Source organism: Sinocyclocheilus anshuiensis, unplaced genomic scaffold (assembly GCF_001515605.1).
Source record: "Sinocyclocheilus anshuiensis isolate Anshui unplaced genomic scaffold, SAMN03320099.WGS_v1.1 scaffold1149, whole genome shotgun sequence".
In the NCBI taxonomy this organism is placed as follows: Eukaryota; Metazoa; Chordata; class Actinopteri; order Cypriniformes; family Cyprinidae; genus Sinocyclocheilus; species Sinocyclocheilus anshuiensis.
Window position 1 is genome coordinate 311,738 of NW_015555317.1, and position 14,560 is coordinate 326,297.

The 14,560-nt window shown below is 34.5% G+C and overlaps 1 protein-coding gene across 1 annotated transcript in view; it reads left to right on the forward strand.

Annotated features, from left to right (window-relative positions):
* Positions 1-14,560, forward strand: part of LOC107671591 (glypican-1-like) — a 66,693-nt gene that overhangs the window by 36,960 nt on the left and 15,173 nt on the right. Inside the window, exons 2-3 of the mRNA XM_016464504.1 lie at positions 3,280-3,433; positions 12,535-12,926. Coding sequence (XP_016319990.1) covers positions 3,325-3,433; positions 12,535-12,926 — 501 coding nt within the window. The 5' untranslated portion in view covers positions 3,280-3,324. The remainder of the gene's footprint in view (positions 1-3,279; positions 3,434-12,534; positions 12,927-14,560) is intronic.

Genomic DNA, 14,560 nt, shown 5'->3' on the forward strand with positions numbered 1-14,560 from the left:
GAATCATTTTTCTTTTGGCAGAATGCCATTTTTTAAATCTAATTTTTAACTATTTTATTTTATTTTTTTATTTTTATTTTGCCATTGGGTAAAATAAATGAGAATCTGAATCCTCTTTCTGACTGCTGAACCTAGAGTGAGTCAGTCCACTAATTTCATGTTCATAAGCACCCTGGAGTGCTCAAAATTGTGAATATGAATCGGAATATACTTCAGAGATATTTTACTCATAAGAATTTCTAGGGCTGCCAATAATTGTGGCCAACATGCATTGGAGAAAAACATTTATTTCATAATGTGAGATTCCCTCCACTTTTAGTTGTTTTACTTCAAAGAAAGGTAGTCAGTCCACAGTCTCACAAAGTAAATCATGATGAATCCCATAACTTTCCATATTAATCTCAGTGTTTTTTCCCAGCCAGCCATGTTCACAGCAACACATTTTGTCAGCTCCTTGGTTTCTGTTTTCATTGTGTTGCGCTGGATGTTACAGGCCAAACACATTGGTTGTGTGGGTTTCATCAAGTGTTCAAGTGCCTGTAAACCTTCTTGAGCAGTAACTTTAAGCTCTGATAAGAGCCGCATTAAATTCCATCTGTTTGCAGTGTGCTTTTATATGTGATAGTGGGAAATGAACTGTGCTGTTGGAGTCTTTCTCTCTCTCTCTTCCGTTGTCCTTGGATGGGAGAAAAGGCTCAGGATAGAAATAGCTGACAGCCCAGCTCTTTAGAAAAAGAATCCTGTCTCTGACAGTGTGTACTCTCACCCGCTGGCAAACACACATGTGCGCACACACACACAAGTCACAGGTAGACACTTGCTTTTTTGACACTGACAACCATCCTGACAAACCACACGAGATACACACACTAACACACACATACACATTTCTATGGCCCAAGATAGCATTATATAAGAATGAAATGCTTTGCTAATTGCTAAAAATGAACAGAACAGAACAGGATAAAGAACAGGATACTAATGAAAGTTTTGCAGGCACAAACATTTGGCTGATCCATGAGAGCTTAAAGGAACAGTTCACCCCAAAATGAACATTTCCTGAAAATGTACCCGCCCTCAGGCCAGCCGAGATGTAGATGAGTTTGCTTCTTTGTCGGTACAGATTGGGAAAAAAAATTAGCATTGCATCACTTGCTCACCAATGGATCCTCTGCAGTGAATGGGTGCCGCCATTACGAGAGTCCAAACAGCAGATAAAAACCTCACAATAATCCACAAGTAAACCTTGTGGATGCTTGGATGTTTGTAAGAAACAAATCCATCACAAGACATTTTTAACTTTAACAAACAATTGTTTATAGCTAAAATATGAATCATCTATCCATAATATTGCTTGTGAACAATTCCTTTAATGTGAGAGGCAATAATAATCATATATTTTAAATGATTTATTATCATTAAATAACAAAATTAGCTATATATATATATATATATATATATAAACAAGTAGTGCAAAATAAAACTGGAAAAAGATTTTTTTAAATTTATACAATAAATATTATTATTGGCTTTATTGTTATTGTTAATAATAATAATAATAATAATAATTATTATTATTATTAAATTACTGTTTTTATTTAGCATTATTTTCTTTGTAGGCTACTGAGCTGGAATGGACATATCGATTGACCGTGTCATCTCTTCTATTGTATGATATTTGACCAAGCACAGGGCAGAACAGCAGCCGATTGAGTGGAAATTTTCAATTACTATTTAGCCCCCTCCACCCCCTGTTATAAAAATCGTTTGTACTCTCTTATATAACGCTGTCAGTCACACAGTCACAGAGCCAACACATTCACAGCTTCAACACTGGGAGTTTATTTATATCTGTATACACATTTTTAAGTATTTAGTTATCATAAGATGTATTGTTTGTAATATGCTGACTGAAAATATTTACTAGTCCTGTATATATGTCTGTAGGGCACCATCAGCTGCTGCCTTCTCAAACAGCACAAAACGCAATCCTGTGTACATGTGTGTGTGATGTTGAGCGTGTGCAGACTCATGCTGCTTCAGAGAGCATGTGTCTGCGCTCAGATCAGGTCAGACATCCGTGTGTAATTACAGTCCACAGATCAGATCACTAAACTAGTCTAAGCCCATTATACACTTCTGTGCTTCTTTCTTTCTTATTCGCTCTCTCTTTCACTCTTCTGCTTTTCTTTCTCAACAAGATTCTTGGAGCAACAAGCAAAAACAAAAAGAGATATAGAGGATAGATGAATGGAAAAAAGGAATGGATGGATGGTTGGTTAATGAATAAATGAATGAAGATTTAGATGGATAGATAAATGAAATGTAGTAAATCTATGTAGAAATACACCACTGTTCAAAAGTTTGGGGGCAGTATTAAATAATAATAATAATAATAATAACAGTAATGATAATAATAATACTTTTATTCAGCAAGAATGCGTTAAATTGATTGTGACAGTTAAAGTGACAGTAAAGAAAAATGTAGTTAAAATAAATGTTTTTCTTTTCAACTTTTAATTCATCAATGAATCCTAAAAAAAAAAAAAAAAAAAATTGCACACTAAGAAATAAATCCGTAAAATAACAGAAAAAGTAATGGCTGCTCATTGCTGCGAAATTATCCATACATTTAATAGACATTTCTGTTAGCTATAAAACCCAAAGCAATGAAATGTAAAATTAAAAAAAAATGCAAAAATGATGATGATAATAATAATAATAATAATAATAATAATAATAATAAAATTCCTTCAGATTAATACAATACATTGTGTCCTATTTTTACAGATTTTTTACAGTGCAGTTTCGGCAAAAAAAAAAAAAAAATTGTTAAGCAGCACACCTTTTTTCAACATTGATAATAGGAACGTTTTCTTGAGCACCAAATCACTATATTCAACTAATGATTTCTGAAGGATCATGTGACACTGAAGACTGGAGTAATGATGCTGAAAATTCAGCTTTGCATCACAGGAATAAATGACATTTTATAATATATTAAAATAGAAAACAATTATTTTAAATTGTAATAATATTTCACAATGTTACTACTGTTTTTTTCTGCATTTTGATCAAATAAACGCAGCTTTGGTGAGAATAAGAGACACCAACCCCAAACATTTGAATATATTATGGGTGATATAGATGGATGAATGAATAATTGGATGGATGGAGATCATGGATAGTTAAATGCATTTTTACTGACAGTCATGTTAACATTGATAATTGTCTCTCTCTCTCTCTCTCTCTCTCTCTCTCTCTCTCTCTCTCTCTCAGCACCTGCGGGTTTGTTCTCAGGGTTACACCTGCTGCACGTCTGGGATGGAGGAGAACCTCCTGAACCTGAGCCGACGAGAGTTTGAGACTCAGGTGAAGGAGTCTGGACGCACCTTACAGGCCTCGCTCAACGGCCAGTTCAAGAGCTTTGACGGTGAGTTACATCTGAGTAACATCACATGATCACGATATCTTTCCATCACACAGCTCACGATATTGAGATGAATCGGTCTGCTGGACTTAAGCTTGTTGAGAAACTGATGGTTTGTTTGTCTGTACAGACCTGTGCTTGATATCTCAGAGCAGCGCTGATAAAACCTCCTAACGACGTTAGACAGATGGTCTCTCTGTATGTGTGTGTGTGTGTGTGTGTGTGTAGTACCATTGTGGATTTCTCACTCACACTCAAGCCTGTGAGTGTGAATGTTATTCACATCATTCACCTGAATGATTGTGTTTGGAAAAACAGAGATCGAGCCATACAAGCAAAGGTTTTGACAGCATCACACTTACACTTATACTACAATAATGTGTATAATGTCTGAATATATATACAGTATATATTTCTCTGGCTTCATAATCTTATCCTTCTCACTCACTCTGTGTAGGCGTTTTAATCAATGTTTTTGCTTTTTGTGTAGAATGGTGTGTGAGGGTGTGATTTGTTTTGATTAGTTCTGTCTGTCAGGAACAAACAACTTCTCAGTGGCATCAAATCAGGCTTTACAAATTACATGCATTAAATGTGTGTTTTGCTGCTTTGGATGGGTGAATCTTAAAAAAAAAACATTATATTTTGCTTGAAGAAATTGAAGCTTATTTTTTAGGACCATTAAGCACATTTTCCTCGTAAATTTACATTAAAATAAAGAAATAAAAATGTCCTTCTCGTTATTGTGATACAGTAATAAAATAATTTTAAAATAATATTAATAGAAAATAATGATAATACAATCAAAGGCATTGCAATGATACTAGAGTACTGTGATGTACATTATACTTACTAAACATGGGCATTTCAATAAATATTAAATAAATGACATTAAAATAATAATGCAAAAAGAAAATAATTTCACAAATTTGCTTGATTTTTTGACGCAAAATTTTATTTTATAATAATAATGTTTTATTTTTAAATAATGTATTTTTACCATTAAATAATAAAAATAGCAATCCAACAACAACACCAACATCATCAATAATATTTATTATTGTTTTTTATTATTATAAACAAAAGTAGTGCAAAATAAAATTGGAAAAAGTTTAAATAGCAACGATTGTTTTTAATTGATGCAAGGAATATTATTGTTGTTGTTATTATTAGCTTTATTGTTAATAATAATAATAATAATAATAATGCTTTTTCCTCCCTTAATGCAACTATTTATTTTTTTTATTATATTTTTTAATTGGGACAGTTCTTGACATTGAGAGGTATAATAAAAATCAATGGTTAAAATGATTCTTGCTTTCAAAAGGGGGTTTGGGTGGGCCTGGCAACCTAATCATGAGCTTGGTCAAATGTAGCAGTTGATTAATTTTATTGTTGGACAAGCAGAACATTTCAAAATACTATGAAAAGTAGACTAGAGAACAGGCAGAATATATAGCACCTTTTAAAGCTTTTATGAAGTCTATAATTGTTGAATTTGAAGGTTACAAATGAATGAAATTTCTCTCGAGTTTGTACAGATGGTGACTTTGCTGCTTAAAGTTGGAAAAAGTCAGTGTCTCTGTTGTTCTGGAGTTCATAAGTGCCAATTTAGGGTTTTAAAACATGTCTGTGCCAGCTCACCTTTTTTTGTTTGTGTTTGTGGTGAGAATGCTTGAACTGTGATTATTTCAGAAGTGTTGTGGCACAGGGAGAAAATCTGGTCAGTGTGTGTTTCCCAGCATGGATTATGCTTGGAACAGTAAGCAGCTATGGTGGATTATACCTAGGGTGTGTGTGTGTGTGTGTGGTTTTGTGTGAGTGTGTGTGTGTGTGTACATGTTTTTCTATCCCGGTGGGGACTTAAACCTGAATACACACCGACTCATGGGGACTCGTGTCACCTTGTGGACCTAAATTGAGGTCCTCATGGGGAAACAAGTTAATAAATCATACAGAATGAGTTTTTTTGAGAATGTAAAAATGCCTGTAGTTTTCTGTGAGGGATAGTTTTAGGTGTAGGGCGATAGAATATATACGATTTGTACAGTATAAAACCTATGACGCCTATGCAGAGTCTCCACAAGGATAGTAAACCAAACGTGTATGTGTGTGTGTGTGTGTGTGTGTGTGTGTGTGTGTGCAGCTATTTATGTAAGATTTGAAAGACTAAAGGCATTAACAGTGCAATATATGACAATATTTCTTACAAACATAATAAAACAGGCTCTCTAAATCATGTGTGCTGACATTGATGTGGACATTTTTTTTTCCAGTTCTTGCCCTTATTATCTGGAAAAGAGATCGATTTACAGTAAATCGTATATGATGATCAAATTCAAGTTTCAGACCAGAAGATTAACGCATCTGTGTTAAAGGCAACAGATTTAATCAAACCGCAGCATAGAAGATAATAAATCTCTTTTATCAGATCACATTGTTCAATTTATGACGTTCACAAGTGCCTTTGTCTGAATCACTACAGATTAATTGGTGATATTTTCTTAGCCGAATACATTTATTATAGTCCTGATTTTGAGGCTGAATAGCAGCTAAGCAGTTCAAGTGCTGATATATTGAAAGACTATTTTCAATTACACCGAGTCATTCAGGAAAAAATGTCCCGTTGGAGGTCATCTCCGATGATATCATCTGCGACAAGGGCAGCTGCTCTGTCGTGTGTCCTCATAGGCCGTTTCATGTTGACACGCTAATCAAGTTGAGGAAGACCTACGGTGACACAGACCTATGATCCCAGAGACATTTCTCTCTATCTCTCTCTCCCTCACACACACTAGCAGAGTTTTATAAGGAAGTGACTGCCATTTTTATGTCATGATTCTGTTTTCTCTCGTTTCTACTCTTTTATTTTCCGGAGTGCTGTGTATGCTTTTTTTTGTGTGTGCAGACATGAATAGTCTTTCTGTTGACTGAAGACATAAAATACTAAAATAAGTTTTTTTTTTTTTTTTTTTACTGCTTTACTGAATTTCTACATTTCTTATGCTCACCGATGTAACATTTATTTAATCAAAAATACAGTAAAATAGTCATTTTAATTGTATTGTATTGTAAAATGTAATTTATTCCTGTTATCCTGTTGATATAAGATCAAATTATTTTCTTAAATAATGTATTTCTTAATTAAGTCTTTAATGTCACCTTTGATCAATTGAATGCATCCTTGCTGAATAAAATTGTTAATTTATATATTTAAAAAAATCTTACTGACCAAAACTTTAGAGCATCATAGCGAACTTTTTAGCATATAGTGCCATAGGCTGCACTAACATGTAGACACACCTGTGCGCACCTGTGGAGACTCCAGTTGTGCAGTTGACATGCATGGTATCAGGAGGCGATTCAGGCCACAGCTGGTGTACTGTCTGATTTAAGAGCCTTCAGACAGAGCTGCAGAGTTTATGAGCTGGTTTAAAGAGCTCCTCTGTGATGATAAAGCTCATCTACTTTCCAAATGCATGACAGACCTGCAGGTGGAGGCTGCGTCTCTGCTCGGCCACATGTGGGTTCAAGCACTTATCAGACCTCTTCAGCTTATAGGTGACTGACCCTGCAGCCTTTCATAGGTCAAGTGCTAAAAAGTGTGTTTTTATGCATGCTTGTGTTGTTGTGTGAGGGCCAAATTTCTGAAAATGTCTGTTCAGTTTAGTTAAATTAATCTTTCAGTTCACATTTATTCGATTCTATTCCATTCTATTCTATTCTATTCTATTCTATTCTATTCTATTCATGTTTGCATCATTGTAGGCCAGTTTGATTGGGTTCTATTCTATTTTACATTTCCTTCAACATTAATTTGGTTTGCTTAAACCTTGTATTCATATTCAAATGGCTAATATTTATAATGAGATGCCAGTGGTGGGCAAGGTGCTGTGTGTGTATGCCTTCTTAACCATATTAATACAATAATCAGTGATTTTACTTATTTATTTATTTTTTAAAGACCACAGAAACCACATTTGTTGATAGATAAATACATAAGTAAAAAATTAAGTCGCATATAATGCCTTGAGTTTAAGGTTAGTGTAATGCAATTGTATTATCTTATTCACTGTTTAACTATGTTTATGCTCATTTGAACATGACTGCTTAGTTGTTGTATTTGAAACAAATTTGCTCACAACAATAGTAAAATAAAACGATAAACCTTAAGAGGAAACCATATAAACATTAATAAACTAAAATGTTTGTGTGAGAGTTAAATTTGGTGTAATCGATAGACAGTATCATTAACATGGTATGAACATAATAGAACTCAATGAAAAGTCTGTATGAAGATACAAAATAAATGTATGTACAGGACTGGTATACTTGTGAAGGTCAAACTTCATGAAAATGTCTTCAAAAATTCAAAATGACATGTGAAGTGGTGCTCTCTGTTGAAAAATCTTATAAAATGGTCAATATAAATTGGCCAAATGCTTTAAGCTGAATAGGTGTAATGTCTACAAGGGACAAAACCAAACAGTTTCGGTTCCCTTTGACTTCCACTGCATTTTTGTCAATACAATGGAAGTCAATGGGAACTGAAACTGTTTAATTACCAACATTCTTTGTATTCATATGTCTTTCAAATATCTTTGTGTGTGTGTGTGTGTGTGTGTGTGTGTGTCCTGGTTCCCTATGTTATGGGGACCAAATGTCCCCATGTGGAAACAAGATCATAAATCATACAGAATGAAGTTTTTTGAAAATCTAAAAATGCAGAAAGTTTTGTGTGAGAGGTAGGTTTAGGTGTAGGGTTAGGGGATAGAAAATACAGTTTGTACAGTACAAAAACCATTACGTCTATGGAATGTCCCCATAATGATAGGAATATCTGTGTGTGTGTGTGTGTGTGTGTGTGTGTGTGTGTGTGTGTGTGCGTGTGTTTTCCACAGAACAAAGAAACTCATACAGGTTTGGTACAACATGAAGCTGAGTAAATAATAACACTACAGAATTTTCATTTTTGTGTGAACTGTCCCTTTAAGGCTCATTCACACCAAGGACAACAAGAACGATAACAACACAGAGGAAAAATATAATTGGAATCACTTTCAGAACAATTTTTTCCAGATATTGAACAATAGCATCATTTATAGCCAAGCAGAATCCACCCAAATTTTAACAGCTTGGCCATTTAATGCGGCAGACCAAAAACTGCAGCACCCTCTTACAATAAACAATAAACGAATATAGTTATGGTTATAGTTATTGTTCCTGTTGTGAACTGGCCGGCTAGCAGAATATCATAATCTTTGTTTGGAAAATATGACGTCTTAGAATGGTCCTTACTAATACAGCTCCAAAGTTCTGTGTGTGTGTGCATTCATTTAAAATATTGAATAAAATGAGGGAGGGCTGGGACTCCTTTAATTCAGTCATTCAGCACATTGTCAGATTGCACAAATACAATTACATGTAATCACATTCAAATCCCTCTCTTCTTTCATCCCTTTCTCTCTCTTCTCTCCTCTTATTCCATCACTCTGTGGTCCCCAGCTGCTTGTCTCTCCATCACGGGCTCGGCCGCAAATTAACAGCCCGGCGTGTTCTGTTACGATGCCGCTGATATCATTACGCCCGCGCGCCTGTCAGAGAGATAGATGGAGGAGAGGGAGAACGAGCGAGAGAGAGAGAGAGAGAGCGCAAAGAGGGGTGTAGTGAGGGGGTGGAGGGTCAGAGGAGTGTGACAGGAATATAAAGAGCTGAGTATCTACCTTTCATGTCCTTTCTTTTTTTGTTTTTTGATGTCAGTTTCTCTGTATTCAAAGTCTGGATGTTTCCTCACCTTATACAGTGACCCCAAAATATAATCAGACACTTAAAGGTATAGTTCACCCTAAAATGGAAATTTCGTCAACATCTTCAAAATATCTTGTGTAAAATGTATACATTGTATACATTACACATACATATACATGTGTAAAATGTGTAATCAATCATTAAATGTTATTATATAACAATTAAATATTGAATATATGTGACCCTGGACCACAAAACCAGTCATAAGGGTCAATTTTTCGAAATTATACTTATAAATAAGCTTTCCATTGGTGTATGGTTTGTTAGGATACGACAATATTTGGCCGAGATACAACTATTTGAAAATCTGGAATCTGAGGGTGCAAAAAAATCAAAATATTGAGAAAATCGCCTTTAAAGTTGTCCAAATGAAGTTCTAAGCAATGCATATTACTAATCAAAAATTAAGTTTTAATATATTTATAGTAGGACATTTACAAAATATCTTTATGGAACATGATCTTTACTTAATATCCAAATGATTTTTGGCATAAAAGAAAAATAAATAATTTTGACCCATACAATGTATTTTTGGCAATTGCTACAAATATACCCCAGCGACTTAAGACTGCTTTTGTGCTCCAGGGTCACACATATATATATTTTATAATTGGAATAATAACTGTTTTCTATTTTAATATATTTTAAAATGTAATGTATTCCTGTAATGTATTCCAATACTGAAAGCAGTTTTAGCTGCTTTATTTATTTATTTTATTTAATTTAATTTTTCTTTCTTTTTTGTGGAAATCATTATACTTTTTTCAGGATTCTTTGATGAATACATAATTAAAAAGAACAGCATTCATTTTAAATATATATCTTTTATAAAAACATAAATGTCTTTACTGTCACTTTTGATCAATATAATGCAGTGTTTCTCAAACTTTTTTGGTCACACCTCCCTTTAAACCTTTAAAAAATTCTGGCACCCATTAAAATAATAAGCCATTAAAATAATCAATATTGATATGGGTCATTACTTGTACATTTTAAGTTGAATTTAACTGAATACATATTAATGTGGGAGGAACAATGAGACATTGAACCTTAGCTGTTTAAAGTGAAATTAATTATATTGTTTTACTTTTCACTTTTTTTTTTTAATTGTTTGAGATCAAAACTATTGTTATGCCCCTAGAAAGAAAAAATACACAAGGCCTGTAAGATTTGCGCCCTACAGACTGTCATGTTGTGAATCAGGAGTTTGCAGACCCTAAAAACCTGCATTCAGAGTGAAGACAGATTCATCTGGGTCAGTGATAGTAGCACACTTTGGAGAGGCTTTTATTGAAATAAAAATATGAGACGTGAGAAAAGAGTCCATTGAAGCATGAAGAGATAAAATGGATGTGGGGTCCTCATAATGTAGTTGGATGTGAATGTGATGAGATTTAGACAAGAGTCCAGTAACAATCATTGAACAATCATCAAAAAAGTGCAGCTGGAAAAACCAATGGCCAGTGAACTGTTTAATATAAATGTTTTGAAATGCTTAATCAAGTCTGTGTGCATTATGCTTTATGTATCATTTGTTTGGCCATTTCAAAAGCATGATTAATGTGAACTTAATCAGATGTAGGGCACAAAAAGGTCTTATTTACAGCACACTGCTCTGTATTTCATCATGAATGTATTAGTACAGACATAATCCCATTGGTTTGGAGAAGCGGTGTAGGTTTTAGAAAGATTAATTTTGACCTGGTTTGGGTTCACCATTATGATTTGTTCTGCTTCCGGTGTGTTTGTGTGTGTTATAAATGTACAGACCCATGGCTGAATTTATACACTCTTATATACACTTTCTTTCTGTACTTGAACAGTCTCTCGTGGGTAATGTGGGATTGATTGATGTGTGACCAGGTTATTGGGAGCTCATGATATCACTGTATTACATAACACATTTCATACTGATCGACTTTCTCTCTGAACATTTTTGCCTTTGTGTGTGTGTGTGTGTGTGTACCTGGTATTTATCACGTTATGGGGACCAAATGTCCCCACAAGGATAGTAATACTAGTACATTTTGACCTTGTGGGGACATTTTTGAGGTCCCCATGAGGAAACAAGCTTATAAATCATACAGAATGAGTTTTTTTGAGAAAGTAAAAATGCACAAAGTTTCCTGTGAGGGGTAGGTTTAGGGGTAGGGTTGGTGTAGGGCAATAGCACATACAGTTTGTACAGTATAAAAACCATTACGCCTATGGAATGTCCCCATAAAACATGAAAACACAACATGTGTGTGTGTGAAAACTCATTCATATTTCTCTCATTGCTTTTCATTGTGCTAGTACACAAACTACACAACTGACTATTGTCTAGCTATTTATTTATTTTATTTATTTTTTCAGTATGTCATGTGAGTTTATGTGGGGATAAATAGCTTGAGCTAAGTGAATAAACATACTGTAAATATGTCAAGAATGATTTTGGTACATTTCCCATAGATATAGTGCCTCATCCAAATCAGATTTATTACAATTGTAAAGAAGTATATTCTGAGTTGTTTGGTAAGGAAGTTTGTTTGTGCCACGGGATTAATAAAAAAATTAAAAAGGTAATTGTGACTTTTTATCTCACGATTCAGACTTTATTATTGGAATTCTAAAAAAAAAAAAAAAAAAAAGATGCACCTAGATAAACTCACTATTCCAAGAAGAAAAAAAAAACAAAAACGAAAAAGTCATAATTACCTCATTTTTTTAGTAGCAATTAGTCACTGTTTTTTTTTTCTCAGCGATAAATTGAGCTAAAAAGTTGCATTACCTTTTTTTTTCTGTGGCAGAAGCGGGCTTCCATAGTTTGACTTTTAATTTTTAAAATGTTGCATAATATGAAGCTGTTTTTGCACTGATGTCAGACTTGTTCATTTGTTATTAATAATCTGGGTACATTCATCAAGTTTCCAATAAAAAAAGGAAATAATCAAATGAGATGAAGTACATGACATTTGTAAAATATTTAATTCAAAAATAGACAATACTGCATGCTTATGTAATTTTTTTTTTGTGTGTACATGTTCATGTTATTTGTTGTACTTAAATATAAATCTATCTATTAATAATTTTTGTAAAGGACAAAACAATTTAAAATAGAAATAAATATTAAATAAATATATATTTTTATGTGATATATATATATAATATATATTATTATATATATAAGTTTTATATGTAAAATATTGGTCACCTCATTGATTCAGGATAATGTTTTTTAAAATTAGGAGTGTTAGCCTTGAGCTTTCCAAACTTGAAGAGCTGCTCTAATGATGTTCTTGCGTGTGTGTTTCCAGATTATTTCTTGGAGCTGTTGAACCGTTCTGAAGCATCGCTCCAAACCTCTTTCCAGGCTGGGTTTGGATCTCTCTTCTCCCAAAACGCAAAGGTGTTTCAGGATCTGTACTCCGACCTTCGGCACTACTACCGAGGGTCCAACGTCAATCTCGAGGAGGCCCTGAATGAATTCTGGGCCCGTCTGCTGGAAAGACTCTTTAAAGCTTTAAACGCTCAGTACATTATTGGAGAGGAGTATCTGGAGTGCGTAGCCAAGCAATCAGAAACACTGAAGCCGTTTGGAGACACGCCGAGAGAGCTCAAGACCAAAATCACACGCACGGTTATTGCAGCCAGAACGTTTGCGCAGGGTCTGGTGATCAGCGGCGAAGCCGTCCGAAAGGTTTCACAGGTAGGTGAACTTCCACTCTCTGTGTCTTCTCGTGTTTCCATAATGCTTTGTCCCAACAAGCCAAGACCTCAATGTACATGAAGACATTTTGACAAGCTTTTTTTTTCACAGCCTCTGGTCACTGCTTCTACTTTTAATAACAGCACACAAGTTTGGAATGGCATGAGGTTGCCTAAATAATCATAACATTTGCATTTTGGTGTGAGCTATGCCTTTAAACATCAACTATGTTGTGATTTGCTGTGATTTCTTCACTTTACACAGCATTTCAGCTTTCATGGAGGACAGAAAAATGTCTTGACACTGAAAAGGTTGTCCTTCAATTGGTTAGATATTTCAGAGACATTTCCTTCTCAGTATTCATTGCATTCATAATTCATACCTGTGGCAATGTACAAACCCAATACCTCCTACTAGAGCCAAGACACAAACAGACAAACAAACGCAGGTGCATGTTGAAGCGTTGCGGTAAAAAGTATAGGATCAATGCATTAGGAAACACGACGCAATGAATATCCCTGAGTCTTCGGCAATCAATGTACATATAAACACACACCCACACACAAACACACTGACACAACTATAATTAGTTATAGTCGTGTCTATCCAATTAATGCTGACATTAGACAGACATGCTCTCACTGTAAAGCACAGCTGCTGCCTTTATAGGTTCATCCTAACTGCACATTTAGTTTCTTGTAAAGATCGTTCATAGTTGTTTGAAATCCTTGGATTGGATTGGTTCAACAACAGTTGCAGATTAATAAAATGTAGTTAACTATCTCAGATCTTTTCAAATATATGATTAAATGAGTTTATAGATATGAGTTATTGTGTATGGCACACAAACAATCAGATTATGATCTCAATTTTTTTTTTACATTAGTAAAAGATATCATTCTGGGTAAGGCTTTCTCATTCTGTCCCTTGAAACTTCTGTTAGAAAGAAATACTTCACCCAAAAATGAGCAATCTGTCATTATTTACTCACTGTCATTTTGTCCAAACCCGAGGTAAGTGTTCCAAACCATGTTGAACCATGCTGCTTGTTTCCATTCAAGGAAAATTGATGTCATGTATGAAGTCATTCATACAGTTCCACAAAGGCTTAAATACATATTACATTCTCACTGATAAAGGATAGATATTTGATTTATTTTTTGTTCTTGTTGTCCACTCTGGTTCATGTGTTGTTTACTTCTCATTCTTTTCCTCTGCTTTTCTTCTCCTCTTCTCAATTCTCTTCTCTCCTGAAATCTAAATGAGTAGTGAAGGGAACGTAACTCTGTGTCTGACCTCTTCAAAGTAAGTCAAGGTTGACAACACAGAGAAACTGCCAGCACTGCATATTGAAAAGGGCAATGTATGCGTGTGTGTGTATGAACTGAGGTGGGGGAAATGATTGATTTGCCAGTTCCGGTCTGTTTTGTCTGACCAAGAGATGTCTTTTAACCCCATCACGTAAGAGGGAAAGAATAATTCCAAAACCTAGTGAGCTGCCCACCATTCTCAGACAGCAGCACATGTATGTCAAGTTAAGTCAAGTCACCTTTATTCATATAGTGCTTTATACAATCCAGTTTTACATTGTTAAACAGGAAAATAATGTTTCAGTGATGCAAACAAAATTCAAT